The sequence below is a fragment of the Toxoplasma gondii genome, chromosome VIIb, assembly GCF_000006565.2.
Source record: "Toxoplasma gondii ME49 chromosome VIIb, whole genome shotgun sequence".
NCBI lineage: Eukaryota > Apicomplexa > Conoidasida > Eucoccidiorida > Sarcocystidae > Toxoplasma > Toxoplasma gondii.
This window is the reverse complement of record NC_031475.1, coordinates 4711094-4730932: the sequence shown is the minus strand read 5'-3', so window position 1 is coordinate 4730932 and position 19839 is coordinate 4711094. Positions and strand designations below refer to the sequence as shown.

The window sequence follows — 19839 nt, the reverse complement described above, 5'->3', positions numbered from 1 at the left end:
AAACGTGTATATTTCCAGAGACCTCGTCCGGTTAAAAACAACTGCGTGAAACACATTCAGAGAAAAAACCTGCTACGTCATTGTTGCTGCTGCTCCAGCTTTTTCGCTCGCCCGTTCCACGTACGCCAGCTCATCCGCTCTCATCAAATTACCTTTTCCTGTGTGTTCGATTCACCTCACAGTGGCACCACCAGTTTCCCTGCATGCCTTTCTACGCGTCTTCACTGCGCACAGCATTGGCTTTCGCCTCCCACCTGGTGGTCTACACATGGTTAGCGCTAGTTCGCCAAGAGCGGGTTCCCTGCTTCAACCATCTAAAAAGGTGATCTGGAAGTCAAAGTTGGACGGAGAAGACCTCATCGAAAGGCCTTCCCTTCGCTCGCTCAGTCTCCGGCGGCGCGATGCTCCGCATAAGTCCCAGCGGAAAAAAAGAGACTCACGCATGAGCAGCCAGTCGCGTTTCCTCTATCTGCCATTCTTTAAGCGAGCAGGGGTACGTCGGAAAGATCGAGGGAGCTGCAGACAGAACACTCGTTTCCGTGAGAGAGATTGGACGCAGGCTCACAGCCGCATCTCCACGCAATGCACGCGGCTGTCTCGTCGACAACAGCCAAGTCACAGCACTCGCACGTGGTTTGGCGGACCCTTTGACATTTCTCAGGGTTTCTCGCTGAATACATGCCGGGGTGATCTTCCATGTCATCGAAGGGCCGGCCAGCCGGACGTCGGCCGCCGCCGCCCCGCAGGTCCAGGTAAAGGAAGTCACTCGCCGGCTCTTCACAACATCCGTTTCGCTTGCGCCTTTTCTCGTCTTTCTCAAACACGGATACACACCTCAGCCTTTTGGGCGGAACGCGGCCGCCGCGGCGAGGCGGTGCTTCCAAAGTCCCCCGGCGTTCGTTCCAAGTGACGACGAAGTCCTCGTCGTCAGAGGATTCCGTGGACGGCGCCTCCGTCGGATACCCGTCGTCCAGCGCAAGTTCTGCAGCACTGAAAAACTGCTTTTCGGACATCCTGGACGGTTTTCAGAAAACTTGAAAGACACGAGGAAAACCTGCAGGCGCGCTGGGACCGTCGTCCTCTGACTTGAGTGTTGCCAATGAAGATCCCAGAATCCCTCGACGACGGAGAGGGAACGTGATACGCGAGACGTAGGAACTAATACGGTCGAGAAGGGTAGTAGCAGACACACGGCTTCAGAATCGGACTCGGGAAGAATGTTACAGATAGGAGAGGAATCCGGAGAAGGCGCAGCGGGAAACAACAGGTCCCTATAAAACGATCGATCAGATTTGCTAGAGAGGAAAGCCACGCGCGAAACGAGGAACCAGCGGTGAAGAAAATGGGAGAAAACCGCGTCCGCAGGAAGCGGAAGCCAGCAAAACGGTTGGATCTGGGTTTTCTGAGTTTCAGGTGCTAGTAGTGATGCTGCAGACGCCGTGTGAACTTGCCCGTAGAGTTGCCTCCCAAAAAGCAGACGGAAATTCACAACCAGAGATCTACCACTGGAGGCTCCAGTCGAGTCTACGATTCGTTTTGTGCAGATTTGTCAAGTTAGAGCCAGCAACTCCGGCAGGCTCTGTTGGCCCTCCTTGCGTTGTTACACATTGAAGATTGCGCAGACCAAAAGCCGGGCCTCGACACCGGGAAACGGGATTTTCACTGCGTCGAGGGGCAAGCAAAATCGCTTTTTCACAACTCTTTCTATCGCTTCCACGAAAAAACAGCTCCGAGCATCGACGGCCACGACAGCGAAGGAAAGGGACCTCTCATCCGGCGTCTTCAGTTGCCTCGACCCGGGAAGAAGGCCTCCCGCCCATCTCTATGCCCCCGGGGACCTTCGCACCCGTCCCGATAGCTGTTTCGCCGCCAGCGTTCCAACGCAGCCGAGACCGGGGAACTCCCCTGCGGTTGCTCGCACTTCCTCTACAAATCATAGCCGTCCAAAAGCTTCTACGACTGCTGGGTCCACTCTTCCTTCTGTTTTTTGATCTTTATTTAGAACGCAACGCCCCTGTGGTTGCAGCTCTCGAGCTGCAGCGCTCTTCTCACGTGTTCTACCCGTGTTCGAATTTCGCCTATTTCTCTTGATTCAAGTGCCACGCGAATCGTATTCTGGAGGCGATTCTGTAGTCCCTGCGCTACTTGTTGAGGGAAAGTGACGCTCATACTGCACACATTCTCTATTTCTTGGGAAACTGCCGCTGGCAAACGGTTGAGACGCCAAGCAGCCAATGCATATCGTGGCTAGCTACCTGGAGGGAGTGTGACAACAGCACCACGTTTCGATTCCCCCCGTTTTTCATTTCCACTCACATCGATCCCGAAACATCAGTGCAAGTCTAAAGCGTGCAAATCCGACGCATCTGTCTGTCTGAACAACACGATTGTTTGACATCCCCGCCGGCGCTACACAAGCGTTTTTCACACACACTAACGAGGTTAGTGCCCTCGGAGGTTTACAGTGAAGTAGACACAGACTGTGTCGAACCCAGACGTCCAGATTGCGTTGATTTCTCTGAACTCGAAGCTTTAAACGGATTCTCGTCTGATTTGGAGTTCCGACGAAGGACGGCGCACTCCGTATTCGGCGCTAAAGGAAATTTGTAGACTAACAGACACACGTAGACTCGGGCAAATTCTCATGTTCCGGAACATATCCGACACAAATACAGCGTTCTGGTGTTGTCTAACGGTATTTACTGTACCAAACTCTGTAACATGACAGTCGAGCAGTGTCGCTAGGGTTGCTGGATACGCTTAGCAAGCGCAGCCCCCCCCAAGAAACCAACCGGGACATTCCGCCTTTCCGTGTTAGAAGACTTGACAGTAACCGGGCAAGGGTTGTGCTAGAGGATCATTTCATTGAGTGAATCTCGAGATATACAACGAATTTGCGAAAAAGTTTCGAAAGCGATACGCCGGGAGGACGCCTGTGGCAGACTGTCAACTCTGAAAGTTGGGCACGGTGTGCGTGTGATCTACGTCTTTGTCACCGAAACCCGTTATTTCTGCTCTCTTTTCACCCGTTACTTCTGACTGGGTTCGTTCTTAGAAGATCTGGAGTATTTTCGCATTCTGGTAAGTGTTCTCACTGCTCTGTCTCCCTCGTTCCGCTCTCACACAAAACGCACCATGGCATTAGGTCGGGGACGGTTTCACGAGTTCACCGCCGCCAAAAGGCAGGCAAATCTCTCTCTGCAAATAGTAAGGATGCGGTACGACTTCGTGACTTCGGCGCCGGGCTGCGCACGTATTTAAATCATAGAAAGACAGCTTTTCTCAGGTCAGAAAGAGTTAACCCCACCCACCTCCCTCGCGCGTCCATCTTTTCCTGTCTGTAGCTCTCGCGACAGCAGCTCGTCTAACTACATCCAAATCGAGTGCTGCGATTGATGAGCAGGAGGACGTTGAAGAGACAAGCTAAAACGACAAAAAAACAACTGTCTTTTCATGCTTCGCTTCTGTTGGCTCCTCTGTTCTTTTTCTGTCGCGTTTTTTTCCAAGTACTCCACGATCTGTCCTTCGCAGCTTCTCGTCCCTCGACAGACATAACCCTCTCGCAGATAGTTTTTTCTGGCAAGGCAGCTTTGCACGCTCAACATCTTGCGACGCTGCACACAGATTGCGTGTACAAGCTCAAACAAATCGTCTTCATTTCCGAAAGAAGGTTCTGTGTGTCTTCGCAATCCGTTCTAGTCGGGACCGTACCGGCTCTCGGAGGACTCGCGACGAACAGCTGCCGACGGCAGAGAGCTCGCGGCGTTTCCTCGATTTTTGCCGCCGGAACTTTGTTCGGACCCTGTGTTTCTGTCTTTCCAACGCGGTTTTTCTCGAACAAGAAGTGGCGCAGCTCTTCTGCGAACTTTCCATGCCCAACTCACTTTTCCCGAGTCGAATAGCGCCGCCTTCCCTGGAGGCTGTGCGCGGTTCTTTTCGTGTCTTGACCACGAGTGTCTTTGCGGGAGGAGGTTGGCTTCGATACGCCTGGCATTTCTTCTCAAACAAAAGGTTTTCTCTGATTCTGTTCTCAAAAAAATCGGCCAGAGCTCGGGAAAAACAAGCGATAGAGAAGCGCGTATCCGCGCATTTCCCCTCTATCGAAGCGAGGCAGCTGCAGGGTGTTTGGTAGGTCCCCCCTTTCGCTTCTCTATTGTTGTTGATTCGTTTCCCTCGAGCTCTCTGTCGTTCTTTCTCGTGTCTCTTTAAATCTCTCTCGCCGACACTCACTGGAACGGTTCCGTCCACTCCTGAGACAAGGCGCTTCTGGTCAAAATGGCTTTTCCGCTGCCCGTAGGCTCTTACCGTTCTGAGCAACCCGGCAGTCATTGTCCCTTCCCCTCTCTCTCTCGGAGATAGGCCAGTTTTCTTCTGCGAAGAACAACAACGCCTTTGGCTTCCTTCCACTTGTGATTTTCTTGATCTCTTTGCTTCCAGTGCCTCGCCTGCAGCTTCTTCAGCCACCGCCGCGCATTCTCGAGTCTTCACGCTTCTGTTGGCTTGCGGCTTTTCGACAGACGAGGATAAGCATCCCATGATTAAAGCGTACAGACGAGGACTGGTGTTTCTGAGACAACTGTTTCTTCGTCTGCAAGGAAAGTCGGGGACCAAGAAACGCCAATTTTTTTAAAAGGGCAGGGAACCACTCCGGTACGTTTTGAGGAGCTCGACAAACATGAACTCCGAACCGGGTATCTCGCCCCTCTGTCCTCCAACGGAGACCAAGAGGACAGTTCTCGAAAGAGAAAGCGAGGGTGAAGGTGAAAGAGAAAATGAGAGAGAGAGTGAAGAAGGCGAGAGAGGACCCACGACGCCGAACGACGAGCAGAGCCTCCCAGAGGAAGAGGGATCTTTGTCGCCTCAGTGCGACGAAGAGAGAAGGCGGAAAGCGAGAGAAGAAGTCGCTTACCTGCTTCAGCAGCGCGAGAACCTCCGGAACGTCCATCGCCTGCTCCAGCAACAACATTCTCTGCTCGTCGCCCAACGGCGCGAGAGAGAACGGGGAAAGTTCGTCTGCGAGACGAAGAAGGAAGCGAACTCGAGACTCGAGGACGAGGGAGAAAGGAACCAGTCCGAGGTCGAGGTATCGCGTGGATTCCGAGTTGAGAACGAAACGAAGCCTGAGGTTTCGGAGCAACAGTGTGCGAAGAGGGAAGCTGATCCTTACGCCGTGAACGCGGAGAAGGAGCAGCGCTTCTGCTCGTCTGTGACGACGGCCAACGGGGGCTCGACTCGCTTTTCTTCCTCCGCTGGAGAGCAGAGCTCTCCTGTACCTGCCGGAGAAGCAGAAAATGATGGAAGGGAGGGAGAAGCAGACGAGGCTTCCACTGAGGCAGAGCGCTTCAAAGACGAGGGAGAAGCTACAGAGACAGAAGCTACAGGCCGCGAGCCACGGGCGCATTCGGAAGCGGGAGACGCATGCGCCGAGGGAAGCAGCGAACAAGATGGCTGGGGCGCATCTTTCCGGAGTGAAGACGAAAGGGAGACTGGAGCTGCTGAGCCTGGAAAAGCCTCAGAACCGAGCGTCTTTGAGGCGTTCGAATCGTGTCTTGCAAACGAAATGAAGTTCGTAGACTCCTGTCACCTCTCGTCACTCAATGATCCTTCGGGACCAAGTGATTTGTCAGCTCCCTCGCCTGTTTCTGCTGTCCGTCCTTCCGTGACTCCAAACCCAGGAGAGGGCAGCCAGGTGTCTGCGTCGCGCTACGAAGCGACTTCGCCTTCGTCTCCGAATCGAGGAGAAACTGCATCCTTGTCCGAATCGGTGTCTCGCCTTCCTTCCTCTTCTTTCCAGCCGTCGTTCTCGAGTTCCGCGCGGTTGCCCTTGCCTTCCCTCGCCTGCCTTTCTTCTCGCCTCGCGGCTGTGGTCGCGGCGCCTTCCGACTGGGCGACCCTGGAGTATGCAGACACCGCGGCGCCGGCCTTCGGCTGTCCGAGTCTCCGTCTCTCCCCCGCCTTTGAGGTCAATCCCTTTCGCCGCCAAGAGGACCTCGAAACAGAACATCACCCGAAAGACAGAGAAGAAGAGAGTGGAGAGGAAAGGGGAGACGACGAGGAACAGGAGGAAGAGACGCGCATGCGTGAAGTGCCTCCAACGTGTCTCGCCGGGGGGAGAGGAACCGAGAGTGGAGAGGGAACTTTACGGAATGCGGCGTTTCTGGAGGAGCAGACTGTGGCTGCATCTTCTCCTGTCTCGGTTGAGAGCACGCAGGACAGGCAGAGAAACGAGATTGGCTGTCTCCTCCCCGGCAGGAAATCTGCTTCTCCTCTCCTTCCTTGTGTTTCCTCCCCTGTTTCTTCTCACGGCTCTTCCCCTCTGCCTCAACAGCCCTCTGCTCTGTCTTCGCTGCTTCTGAACGATCCGCGTTCACCCTTGTCTCCGAACTCCTCTTCGCAGCGTCCATCCGTCGCTTCTCTCTCTCTAAAGACTCGCCGCAGTCAGGAGCCCAACAGTGGAGAAAAGGAGTCTCTTCTGTCTCCCGGGAAGAAGCCGGGAGAGCAGCCAGAACCAGCGAACTGCGTACGAGCCTCAGAGCTGCGAGAAACGCACGCGCAACCATTTCTCGCTGGCGGAGAGTCTCGGGGTTTGTTTGTTTCGTGTGTCGCGCTGAATCGCGGCGAGATTTATCGCTCAAGTTCTTTGTCTTCTCTCTCTTCTCGGCCTCTGGAGAAGACCGACCGAAAAGGCACGCGCGCAGGAAACTCTCACGCTGAATTCTCCGAGCAAAACGCCGCGCTCACTGCCTCTCTGTGTTCTTCTCGGTTCTTCCCGCCTGGAACGCAAAGGGCGCAAATGTCACCTCTCCCGTCTCCTCCTTCTCCTTCTGCTCCTTCTCCTTCTGCTCCTTCTCCTTCTTCTTCTCCTTCTTCTTCTTCTCCGTCTTGGTCTGAGGCATGTCCCTTTGGAGGACGGGAGGTGTCTGTGCCTTCTGCGTCTCTTCCTCGGTCCTGCGTCTCCAACGGTTCTCTGTTCTCAGCTTCATTCCGCGCCTCCTGTCCGACTCCGAGTTCCGAGGCGACTTCTCTCTCCGCTTCAGCCGCTGCGGGTGCTTTCTTCCCGGCTTCTCTGCCGCTCCACCAGTCTCTGCCTGTCTCTTGTCTCCTGTCGTTGAATCCGCTGCATGCAGTCTCCTCTCGCGGGGAGAAGACTTCGAGTTTCGACGTCTGCAGAGTCGAGTTCCTCCCCACCGCCACCTGCAAGGCTTCACTCCTCACAGTGAAGGCGAGGGCGCACCGCGCGTTCCGCGCTGAGATGAACAGTGGGGGCGCACAGGCGAGAAAGACTCGTCTTCGAGAGCAGCGCGCGAGAGAAAAGCAGAGGCAAATGTATGCGAAGGAGCAGCGCGTGCACGTCGCGGAGACCTGGGAAGCAAGGCACCGGCGCCAGAGAGAAGAAGAAAAAACGAACGAGCTCGGAGTCACCCTCGCTGCTTCTCAAAGCTCCCTGTGTTCGTCCTTGAGTGAGGTAGAAAGCGAGGAAGAACCGGAAGAGAAAAACGTCTTCGCCGAGGCCGAAGGGCTCCGGGACGAGAAGGGCCGCCTCATCTGCGTCCCCAGCGTCTTCGTCTCGCCGTCTTTCTCCACCCTTCTCCGGGTGTCGGCTTATATTCGGGTACACGCGGAGGAGAGGGACCCTGAGGAAACGGAAGAAGAAGAAGCCGGAATGCTCGTCCTCGGGTGGAGAGAAGTCCTCGAACACCGGTGGGGACAGTGCGACCGACTCACGCAGGTGAGGGGCGATCGACGAAAGTGGAGAGAGAAAAACAGTGTGGAGCAGAGGGAACCCACAGGGAAGAAAAGGAATGTAGAGAACCAAAGAAAGGTAGGAAAAAGAGGACAGGAGCAGATCAGAGGTGCAGCTTCGTAGAGAGGAACAGTGAAGAACAGAGGCAAGGTAAAAATAGAAGCAAGGGAAAAAGAAAAAGGAAGGAGGGGGGAAGTGAGACAGACGCGAGAGGCAAGTAGGGGCAATCGGGATGGAGGAGATGAAAGGAGACAGGCGACGGTTTCAAAAGCACCCGAGATTATCGAGAAACTCGGGAAGGTCCTTTTTCAAGAAACGAGATACGCGAGGGGGCGGTGAGACTGAGAGAAGGAAGAGTTTAATTTCATCTTTCCGTTCTGGGTAGAGATATCATCTTTCAGTGCGAATGTTTCGTAAGATCCTTCTCTATCCCCGCTCCCGTGTGACTCGAGTTTATCGTTTTCCTCTTCACCTATACAGAATTTTTCTTCCTTTCTCTCTTCTGCTGTGAGAGGTGTCTCGCCTTTCTTTCGGTTTCACTGAACGGCTCTTGCACCGAAATGCATTTCTTTTTTCCTTTGCGTGGTTTCCTGATTTCTCTTCAGCCAAATCTGCAGGCGCTGCTTCAAGCGTTCATGCCGCGGACCTGGTTCCAGTTTTTCCAGTTGGCGCATCTGTCGTCTTCGTCTTTTTTCTCCTCGCTCTTCCCGGCTGCTGCGATGGCGCATGCAAGTGCTGTCTCGCCTCCGAATCCCCTTTCTTCGACCTTTCTCGAGGAGCGTCTTGCGGCCTTTTCTCTGCTCCGCGACCGCCTCTACGACATGCGACACCGTCTCGCTTGTTGCTCACGCTCTCTGCTGCCTACTCGATCACTTTCTCGAGTCCGGGAAGAACGAGATGCAGCGACACCGCGCATGCAGGAAGAAGGAAAAAGCGCAGAAAACGGAGCAGATAGAGCAGAGGGGACTGACGATGGGAGAGAGGAAGACGCATCTGGAGACGCGTCCTTTCTCTCGCGGGAGGCTCCGGAGTGTCTCAGTTCACGGAAAAGCGAGGCAACCAAGCACGAGGCGGACGCTGGTCAACAGGGTCTCTTGAGTCTCCTTGGCGAGGTCTCTCAGCTGTACCTACAGATGGTGAACATGATTCAGGAACTCCAAGTCTCTCGCTTTGGTCGGCAAAAATGGCTCGCGAGCGAAACTCCGGAAGTTTCTCCTCCGCATCTCTCGGGAGTGTCGGACCCCTCGCCATCCCCGTCTTTCTCGTCTTCTTTCTCGTCTTCTTCCTCACCTTCTTTCTCTTCTTTCTCGTCTTTCTCGTCTTCCTTTCTTCCGTCAGTGCCCGCGAGAGCGGAGCGCCGCGTCTTCCAGAAACTCGTGGTTCTGCAGCAGAGCGTCGACTCTTTTCTCGCGGCTTCTTGCTGCATGGAGAAATGGGCCGCCGACCTCGTCCTTTCTCAAAAGGTGACTCGCGCGCTCGAGAGGAGGGCCAGAGAGACTGTCTCCTTGGAAAAGCGAGAGATGCCTGCACTCTCCTGGCGCTTCGGTGTGAGAGGCTCGGCGCAGGCAGACCGGAAAAAACTCGAGACGAGTGGAGAGACAACGCGAGGAGACAGCCCCCAGAGACAGGCCGAGGCGCGCCCGCCTGAGCAGACGGCCTTCTCCGTCTCTGCAGCGCATGTTGAGAGCCAGCAAAAATTCATCAAAAAAGTCGTCAAAACTTGCGTCAGAGACACGCAGCAACTCGACAGACTCAGGGACGCTCTCATCGAGGTAAACAGCACTCACATAGGCAGACATGAATGCATGCATTCATATACATTAATATATACATTAATATATATATATTATATATTAAATATTTCAACGTCTTTGTGCGCGCTGCGATATGTTCACAGTTGATGTATCTCCGAGGAGAAGAGAGAGGAAGCGAGGAAGAAGGCCCAGCTCTTGTGGCTTCGAGGTCTGCCTTCGTTTCTGCCTCAAATGCAAGAGCAACTGGAGAGGAAGCCTCTGAGAAGGGATTTCCGTTTTCTTCTTTTCCGTTACACTTTCGAGACCAGCTTGGTCTGACGACAGAGTCTGCTGCATCTCTACTTCTTCTCTCCTTCGCTCTCGAGGCTCGACGTCCAGCTGCAGTGTGTCTCGCCTTTCTTCGCGCCTCTGCTCCGCATCTCCTCTGTCCTTCTCTTTCTTCGTCTTCGTCTTCGGCCTCCTCTTCTCTCTCTTCTTCTCTCTCTTCTGCTTCTCTCTCTTCGTGTCTCGCCTCTCTGTTGCCACCGGGGTATCTGGAGGATCCGGAGGCCCTCGCAGTCGAAGCGGTGCGAGTGGAGACAGAAGACTCGCGGCGCAAAGAAGAGACGCCAGAACAGGGTGTTTCGACAGACAGGCAGGGTAGAGAGGAAGGACGCGGCAGCGACGCGCGGAGAGGAGAGGAGAAGCATGGAGCCGGCGAGCGTGAGCCGAGCGTCGGAGAGCAGCACTGGGAGGAGTTTCTTCGCGCTCTGGAGGACCCGCGAGAGGAAAGATGTCAAGAGCGAACAGGCGAGAGGCGCGCCTGTCGGAAGGAAACCGCGAGTTCTCAGATCCAGTTTCCTTATCTGGCTTCCGGTGCCTCCGTTCCCGATCCTTTCCTCGAGTCTCAGGACCCGGCGCAGAGTCCAGGAGACGCGAAAGGTGGAGAACTCTCACCATCCTGCACTGTGGCGAAGCGCAGAGTCCATGTGAGGTCTTCGGAGGAAGGCGCGTTTTCGAAACTCGAGAGGCTTTTGGATCCAACGCTTCTCGACCCAGTCGGCTTGAAGCGTTTCCTCGCGCTGCCGTCGTCTGAGGACTTCCCAGGGCCGTCGAGAGTCTCGACTCTCTCGGCCTTTGCCGAAGACGACTTCTCGCTCTCGTCTGGCGACGCAGCTGCACTCTGGAGAGAAGTCCGTGAAACTGTGCCGCAGAGAAGAGAGGCGCGGGAGGGCAGGTCGCGAGGACTCCAGAAACCTCTGAAGCCTGTCCCCCGTCTGCCGGCCTTCTCCGACCAGGTGTCTTCTCCCCACACTGCGCGTTGTTTGGGGCATCAACGACTCGCGGAGAAGACAGGCGAGCAGGACGCGCGAGGGAAACGGAGACAGCTCCTCTGCTCTTCGCTGCCGCCTGTTGGGCGCCGGCTCGAGCTGCGAGCGCGTCAGCGCGAATCCAGGAGAAGAAACCTCGAGTTGGTGGCGCGAGGAAACTCGATTTTATCTCCGGGCGAGACAGGCGCGGACGGACTGCCTGCAGGTGTAGCGGCTCGGACGCGATGCGAGGGTGAGCCGTTGCGCGAGGAGTCGGGCAGAGCGCGCGGAAGGAACTTCGATGAAGAGGAGAGAGCACGGCGAGACAGAGAGGTCGCGCGAAAGTCGAGACACAAGGCGCTTCGTTCAGCGTATGCTGAGGCGAGAAGAAGCGAGCTCGAGAAACGGGCGGATCTCTCGAGAGACGCGTGTCTCGGCGGAGAAAGAGGAGACGCGTTTCCAGAAGAAACCATGCCGGAAGCCTTTTCAGAAGACTTTTCGGAAGGTGAGACGAGGAGGGCAAGCTCAGCCGGCTTCTTCACTGAAGAGGAAGAAGCGGAGTGCCGGTTGGGGGGAAGTCCGGAGGAGCGAGTGGAGTCTGGAGAGGTGGAGGGGATGAGTTTCAGAGCAACGTTCTCCGGTTTGAGGAGAAGGATCGAAGGCGACAACGAGGAGGAGGAAAGGGCAGACGAGAATGAGATTGCACGCAAGCCGCAGGTGTGCCATTACGAAAGAAAGGACGAGCAGTGCGGACGGAATGGAAGCTCTCTTGCGGTTGAGAGTCGGAAGCGAGAGAACAAGCAGGACAAAGCGAGCCTGGAGGCGGCCTGGCAGCTGAGAGGAAGCGCAGCCGCAAGCGCTTCGACCCCAGAAACATGGCCGACACTGGAGCCGGAGAAAGAGCACCGGAGCCGCGGCACGGTTGCCCGGTCGCGGTCTCTGGGCGAGGAGACAGTCGGAGACACTTTGGAGACGGACACCGAACTGCGAGACCGCGCAGCAAACGAGACCGGAAACATGCGAGATCGCAGGCTGCGAGAGGACGCCCATGCCGTCGCCCTTCAGCAGGCGCGTTTGTCTGGGTGAGACAAAAAAGGAGACGAGTTGAATTCGAACTCTGATTCTCGCATCTCTTCGGTTCGTGAATTCCTCCTCTGGACATTGTTTTCTCGAAGAGACTCCAGAAATAGGCGTATGTTAACCTCAAAGTGTGTGTGTCTGCCGAACCGAGGGTGTCTCCGTTCTCATCCCTATTCGTCCCTGTCTCTCTCTCTTTCTCTCTCCTGTTCGCATGGAAGAAACTCAGATACTCTTGTGAGGGGATTTCTCTTTCACGACTCTGTTCCGTTGTTTCGAGAGCCAGCAGTATCTGCCCGAGGTTGAGACACCGTCTTCCCCCTTTCTGTCGAATCTTTGCCTTTTCAGGCGCTTGGAGGAGATCGACCGTCGAGTCTACGAAAAACGCGATGCACTCCGTCAGTGCGAAGAAGAGTTCTCTTCTCTCAATGCCCCACAGCTTGCGCGCTTCTTCTTCTCCTCCTCCTTGTCGACCGCCGCGCCCAGCGTAGTGGCGCCTGCCGTCGCGAGGAGCGTGTCTCTGCTGCGAGAGAGGAGACGGAAGATCGCGAAAGAGCTGAAAGAGACGGAGGCCCGGAGAAGCGAGCTGTGCACCCTCCTGGCCTCACTCGCGAACCGAAAGCAGGTGCTCAATGCAGAGCTGAGGAGGAGATGTCGCCAGCAATCTCTGAGGCAGGTGGAGCTTCCAGAGAAAGATGAAAAAGGTCGAGATCAGAGAGCAACAGACGTACTCCGTGAGGCAGAGCGGAATGGCGCGCGCCCCAGGGGACTGCGCAGCCAGAGTCAAGAGGGTCAAGGTCCGTTTCCTGCGAACGGAGAAACAGGGGAGCAGGAGGGAGGCAGTCCAGACTTCGCTTTGGCGCTTCCAGCTCTGCCGGAAAGAAGCGGCGGGAACAGGCCATGGTTCTCAACTCCATCGATCCGCGAATTAACCGCAGGACTCTTCTCGCCCAAAGAGAGCGAGCAAGGGAACCCCCCAACAGCAAGAGAAGCAGGTGAGAGAGGAGCGCCGAAAGAGAGCGCCGCTGGAGACAGACACACGGGGACCAAGCAGGAAACGGTGAGACAAAGATCCTCGTCGAGAGGGAGGTCTTCCTCGCGCATGGGAGCCTCCGTTGCTCGCAACATGTCTCGAGAGGCGAAGCAGGGAGAGCGCATTTCAGTGAGAGAAGGCAGCGGCGAGAAGAAGTCTGAGAGAGGACGAAGTCGACAAGACTCTCGCGCAAGAGAGACACAGGCAGCAGGCGAGAAGAAAGTCGACTCACCCTCTCGTTTCTGCGGAGACAAGCAAGGGACAGCAGAGGCGCCTGCGCCTCCTGTTGAGGCTGCCGAGCCTTGCGAAGCGAGTCGCGGCGGGGAAGGTCCGAGGAAGAGTGTGGGCATGCTCTTTTCTGGACTTAAATCGTTTTTCGACCTTGCGCAAGAAAGTCCGCAGAAAGTTCTCCAAAGCGTGAGGCAACAGCAGAAGGGAAGCGCAAGAGAGGACGAGTTGATGCCTTCGCGTTTCCCTTCTCGACCGCGCAGAATGTCGCCGTCGGGGAGAGTTCGTCTCCAGGAGACTCCAGAGGAGACACCCGTCTCTGGGGGCAACTGTCCCTCTCGCGACCCCAGTCTCCACCTCGTGTCTCTCAGAGCGCGCGAAGATGTCTCGATCTGCTTTCAAGAAGAACTCGAGGCAGAAATGCAGGCGTTCGAGGGCAGGGAAGCAGTCCGACGACGACCTGAGCGGCCTCGAGGCGAACATGCGGAGGGAGAAACAGTGGAAGAAGACCCGGAGAGAAGCAGCAAAGCCGACAGCGCCTTCTCTCCGAAAAGTCCTCGCGAGGATGAACAGACGAACCACAGGGATTCTTCCTTCTCTCCCTCGACACTGAAGAAGAGACCGACACCCGCGTCTGGCCCTGGAGAGCCAGCCACAAGGAAAGACGCGGAGAAAGTCGAGGAAGAGAAGGTGGAGAAAGAGCAAGTGGAGAAAGAGAAAGTGGAGAAAGAGAAGGTGGAGAAAGAGAAAGTGGACGATGGAAGGGAGGAGAAGGAAGAGAAACAGGCGGAAGAGTCTCGTGGCGTCTCATGGCAACTGGAGAAACGTTCAGAGGCAAAGAAGAGAGAGCAGAGCCGCGCTCGCGGACCCAGTGCGGCAACGACGTTTACCTCCCGCCTCAGGACTCTCGAGTCGCGAGAAAAGAGACAAAGTCTTCAAGGCGAACAGAAGGCGGCCGAACAGAAACGCAGGCTTCACGCTTCTCCGGAGGCCAGGAGAGGTGGGGTGAAGCGAGAAAGCGAGAAAAAAGGAGACAGAGGATACACACACACCGGAGTCGAACGGAAACTAGAAAGCAAAGCCACAGGGATCACCCACAGAGGCCAGACGGCCTCTTCGTTGTCGTCCTCCTCTTCTGCTTCCTCTTCATCTTCCTCCTCTTCTGCTTCCTCTTCATCTTCCTCCTCTTCGTCTTCAGCTTCCTCTTCTGCTTCCTCTTCTTCCTCCTCTTCGTCGACTGTTTCCTCTTCTGCTTCCTCTTCTTTCTCCTCTTCGTCTTCAGCTTCCTCTTCTGCTTCCTCTTCTGCTTCCTCTTCGTCCTCCTCTTCGTCTTCCTCTTGCTTGCAGATTTTTGATGGCAAGCAAGAGATTCGACAGCGGCGGGCGAAGGTGTTGGCGCTCGCAGCCAAACAGAGAGAACAAGCGAGGCAAGTGCCTGTTTTTGTAGAAACGAAAAACGCGTTCGCGAGAGTGGAGGATAGGCGACGAACTGTTTTTCCCGACGTTCGGCGCCCAGCTCACACGTTACGTCTGGCGGGGGGCGTCCACTGCAAGGCATCTCGGGGCGGCATCCATGGTTGTTCATGAGCTTCTTGTGAAAGTCCTTGTTTCACCGTTTCTCTCCTGTCGCGAGTAGAGTTAAAAGCGTAGAAGCCAGAGCGCGTGGAACGCGAAGAAGAACGCGAGAGAAAGAGAAGAGAGGTCCTCTGTCGTCAATTGAGCTCTGTTACTGTTAGGTTCCCCCCCTCGCAGTCTCCTCTGTCTCAGAAGGAGGACGAGGCACATCGTGAAGAAGGTGAAAAGAAAAAACCATTTCCATTCGTTGGAAGGGGAAGCAGGAAAGAATCTTTTTTCTCGCTTCGCTTCTTTCTGTTGTTCCCAGAAAGAGAAGGGGCGATCTTCAGCCTCGGGTCGTGCAGCGAGAGACAGAAGCGAGCGTTCGACCTCCTTCGAAAGTGGAGAGTTATCCGTCTTCCGAGGGAAAACAGGAAGAAGAGAGGAGTGAATCGAAGGAGACAAACAAGGTAGGCTTCTTGGTCATTACGTCTTTCCCCTCCTTTCTCTGGTCTCTCTTCTTCTCTCGGGCGTCTTTTTACCCTTTTTGGACGTCTTCTTTCGCGTCTTCATTTCCCTCATGACTGATTTTTTGAAGTGTCTTCTTTTGTCTTCCTACTTTGATTTCTCGCCATCTTCGTCTCGTTCACTTCTGGGTCTGCATCGTCTCGCGGGTCTCCATTTCTGTGTCTTTCGTGTCTCCGTCTCGATCTCCTTCGTTTCTCCCTTTCCTTCGTCTGCATCTCTTGTTTCGCTCTCTTGCGCGTCTTCGTCTGTCTTCTTTCGTATCTGTCGCATCCGCCTGTGCGGCACGGGTGTTCCTCTCTCCATTTAGGGAACAAGAGAGAAGAGAGAAGAGGTTACGAATAATGGACCTGCAACCACGAGCACGACGCTGTCTTCTTCTGCCTTATCAAGACTGAATTCTTTGTCTTCCTTGACGGCCGAGAGACCGTTTTCATCTGTCTCTCAAGCCTTCTCGAGGCTTTCCGCGGAAGGATCGCAGGACGAGAGAGAGAACGCGGGCGTCAGAAGAGCGAAAAATGGGGAAGGCTGGGAGATAACGAGAGAAGAGGGAGACAGCGAGGAAGAAGAAACATTGGAGATTCAGAGAGAAGCAGAAACCGTGGACGAAGATGCACGCATGCAAGGGCGAACTCGAGAGAGAAGAAATGGGAGAGATACAAAACAAACAGAAGAGGCACTCGTTTCGTTGTCTCCACTTGCGAATTTGGATGATATCTCGCCTGAGATGGAAGATCTGTCGAAGCCAGCTCTTCAGCTTGCTTTATGCGCATGTCCCTCCATTCGTATTGAGTGTTCTGAGTCGTATCTCCGCAACGCTTCTTCCTGGCAAGGAGCTGCGGTGTATGCGGAGTCTCGACCTTCTCGATCTTCTTTCTCATCTTTCTCATCTTTCTCGGTGCCGAGAAGCAACAGAAACGTCGGGGGAGTTTCCTCAGCCGAGAGACGATGGAAGGCAGAAGCTGAGAAGACAGGAAGACGGAGAGAGAAGGAAGGGGAGCAGACAGAGGAGACGAGAGAAGAAGAGAAGTCAGAGGAGAGCAAAGAGGCGAATGAGAAGGAAGAAGCAGAGACGAAAGAGAAACAGAGAGGAACGGGCGAGAGACCGAGAGAGAGACAGTTGCTGCCAACGGTTGTCGAGAACGCCGTTCGTCTGGCTCGGAAGAGGATTCGCGACAAGAATCGATTGTTTCGCAGAATCGAGGAAGCCAAGCAGAAACAAGAAGAAAACAGACGTCTTGTAGGCCACCCTTTGACGATGGCACGAGGAGGGTATAGACACTTGAAAAACGTGGAGAGGTCCCGCGGCAACGGAGAAAAAGACGAAATGGACGAAGAACGAAAGTATCTGGATCGCAGTTTCCTGCGCTTTCTCTGCGTGACGAAGCACATTCTCTCTCACGTGTACACTTCTTTTTTTTCGTCCAAGTCTCTTTCTCTCACGCTTCATCGTTTGTTTCATTTTTCTTTCTCAGGACCTCTTTGCTCGTCGAGATCAGCGTCTGCGTCTGTTCATCAGGAGACAGCAAGAAGAGTTGCGGCGTCTCCAGGCTTCCCAGGCCGAGACCGTCGGCGCGTCCTCCGATGCAGATCTGCGTGCCTTCTCGATCCCCTCTGTGCCGTCTTCTTCCCTCTCTGCTGAAGTGAGTGAGATCTTGTCGCAAGGTCCTCTCGTCCTTCAAGATGGCGTCGTTGTGCTCACGGAAGGGCAGGCAGCGTTGGCGGCAGCCCGCGAGGCGGCTCGGCTTCTCGGTCCGGAAGGCGAGAGATTCTGCAAGCAAGGTGTCAGCGAAGAGCGGCGACGCGAAGGCGCCGAACAGAGAGTCGCCTGGGATAAGGAACGGGGACAATTCGCCGCAGGAAAGAGAACTCCGGAGTTTCCTGGAAACAACGCGCTTCTTGACGAGGTGCGAGAAGACGCAGGTGGCGGAGGGGTGGCGACGGCGGCTGACAGGGGGGCGTCTGTACATCGCGGCGCTTCGCGGTTCGAAGAAGAGCGGCTCTTGTCTCGAGACGGTTTACTGGAAGAAAGAGAAGAACTGGAAGAGTTTGATCCGACGCGGAGGTCTCCTCCACTTTTGAGGCAGTCCGCGCTGGTGCGCTCAGAGTCCTACGACACCACACGTTGCTCGTCGTACGTGGAAGACGGCAAGGGAGGAGAGCGAGAGAAAGCGGTACCTGTTGTTGAGACGCAGAGGGAGCTGTCGGAAAACGGAACGGCCAGCTCTGCTGTCTCCAGTGTTGAGCGCGTGAGACTGGAGTCCAGGTTTTCAGAGGGAGACGCTCTGCAAAGGGAGACAAGCGACCTCGGCGAGCCGGACAGGTCTCTGCGTGGAGACAGCCCCCGAGACAAGATGCTGGGCTCTGGAAACAGAGCTGCAGACATGCTGACTCTAAGAGACTGCGGACGTGGAGCGAAGTCGCCGCGAGCGGTGTCCTGCGCAGGTGCGTGTACGCCGTCGGCGAGGCAGGCTGAGAAGCTGGAGACGCCGCGGAAGGAGCTGCTGGAGATCCGCAGCAAGGCAAATGTCGCGACAGACACCGGTCTCGACGGTGTCTGGTCCGGAACGCCGGCGTCGCGGGTGGCGGTACGGACGTCGCTTTCCCTCATGCTGCAGAAGGTCGAGCCGCGAGCGTGCGGTGCGCAGCCCGTTGCGTCTCACGAGCGGCGAATCGTGACTCCGCGACACCTGGGCAGAGAAAGCAACTCTGCGCTTCTGGCGAAGTTCTTGGACTCGCAGAAGACGGAGGAGTCAGGCGCAGACACGGAGAGCGAGGAGAGGCGCAGAGGCCCGGGTGCATGCCTGGTGGCGAAACGCGGTACGGGCAGCGGCACAGAGGCGGTGGGTGTGACGCTCGCAGCGCTGGTATCCTCTTCGAGTTCGGTTTCTCTCACTCCGCGAGGAGCAGCTCGCGCGGCCGGGAGAGACAGAGGGCAGGCGAGTATGCAGGTGCAGCAGAAGACGCGGGGCGCCTCACAGACCGCGCGAACGGAAGAGGGCAGAGACAGGGACGACAGGCTCTCTCTGTTATCTCTCGAAGAGTCGGGCGTCATGGACTCCCCGCGCAGCTGGACGACCCGGGAAGAAGAGAGCGCATGGGCAGGGTACTTCCAACAGGTTGCCGAGGAGAGGAGGCGACCGAGCTTCGCGGAAGGAGTCGGGGACAGAAGACGAGGAAATCGCGGTGGACCTCGCAGCGGCGAGCAGGCAAGCAGTGCAAAACGGAGTCTCTGTCCTGCTGTGGACGCGCGACAGATTCGAGAGGAAGGCAGGGGAAACGCGGGTGAAGACGCGTGGTGCGAGAGTGGGGGAGACGAGGACGCACGCTTTGCGGAGCAAGCAGAGAGTCGGGAAGGCGGGGAGAGAGCGACGCGTTCATTTGCCTCTTTTGCTGCGGTGGCCGCAGAAAGACAGAGCCTACGCAGTGCACGAGGTAAATGGAGAGAAGAGCTAGGACGAATAGAAGAAGACGTGAGAGCCGACGTCGAGATACACTGTGCTGTCGACAGGCTTGTCGAGACAGAACACACCCGACAAGACAGAAGACTACAGAGGGAAGACCGACTAAGAGGCAGATACGCGACAGAAAACGAGGATTGCTACTATACAGCCGAGCTAGAAAACGAATTCTGAGAATCGGCTCCCGGATAGCGGCTCAGAGACCTGTGAATCGAGGCTCGTTTGTCCAGGAAACGCGCCTGTCTTCGAAGCGTGTTTGGACATACATGCGTGTAAGTTCATATTTAGTTTTATCTCAGTGTACATACGTCTACGTGATGCCTGTCGTGCGTATCCAATCGGGAAGCGTGCATATGGCCGTCCTTTGTGTGCATCCCAAGTACCTATTTCTAAATATTGATGGCCGAGGCGGCAAAGACAAGCGCAGGAATAGAGTGCTTCTGAAGACTGAGTGTGGCCGTGGATAGTCCCGTGAAATGTCTAAAGGGGCTTGCCGACTGAGAAGTCTTTTCAAGAAAAAACATCGCACTTTCTGTCCGCTCAGTAGAGTGACAACTGCATTGCTGATAACGTCGAAATCGGCAGATGCTTTCGCTGCTTCGCATCCATCGCCAATCTGCTTCTCTGAGCTGAGGAATAAAGTCCTCTGGCGACCGAGTCCTCGCACCGCATTTGTGAGCATATCCCCATCTTTACTGTTCAGATGCTATCTATTAACATCGTACCTTAACGATATTTGCTAGCATATTCTGCGGGTGCTCTTTCATCGTGGAGGGATGTTTAGTAAACACGGGCGCCACCGCCGCTGGAACATGCCTGGTGACTTGGAGTATGATTCTTGAATATGAGGACACAGTTCCCTGGGTATCCGACCCCGTGCTCTGTCCTAGGAACTGAAACTATCAAACTCACTGTTCAACCCTGCAGTATTTGACTCGGTTAATAAGGTTTTGGCTGGATCCTCTGCACCGACCGATCTCAAATCGCACTGTCTGTCGTTTATGTAATTTTAGTCGTGCTTGTCAAAGTTCCTTGTATCTGTTCAGCTCACTGCCTACTTGGGATCAGACCAAAAATATCCACTAATGGTAAAGATTGCAGAAAAAAAGAACGGAGCGAATTGGCAGTGCGAGCCAGTTGTCACATCAAGACTGATGATTCATCGAGCTAGTCC

General features: G+C 55.4%; 1 protein-coding gene across 1 annotated transcript; it reads left to right on the top strand.

Annotated features, from left to right (window-relative positions):
* Positions 1–4675: 4675 nt before the first annotated feature.
* TGME49_255700 (hypothetical protein) lies at positions 4676–19192 on the top strand (the record flags this gene model as incomplete). Its single annotated transcript, XM_018781104.1, has 6 exons — positions 4676–7729; positions 8350–9516; positions 9642–11869; positions 12213–14552; positions 15008–15149; positions 16680–19192. 6 exons carry the CDS (start codon positions 4676–4678, stop codon positions 18837–18839), a joined length of 11091 nt encoding a protein of 3696 aa, XP_018636939.1. The 3' UTR covers positions 18840–19192.
* Between the last annotated feature and the right edge of the window lie 647 nt (positions 19193–19839).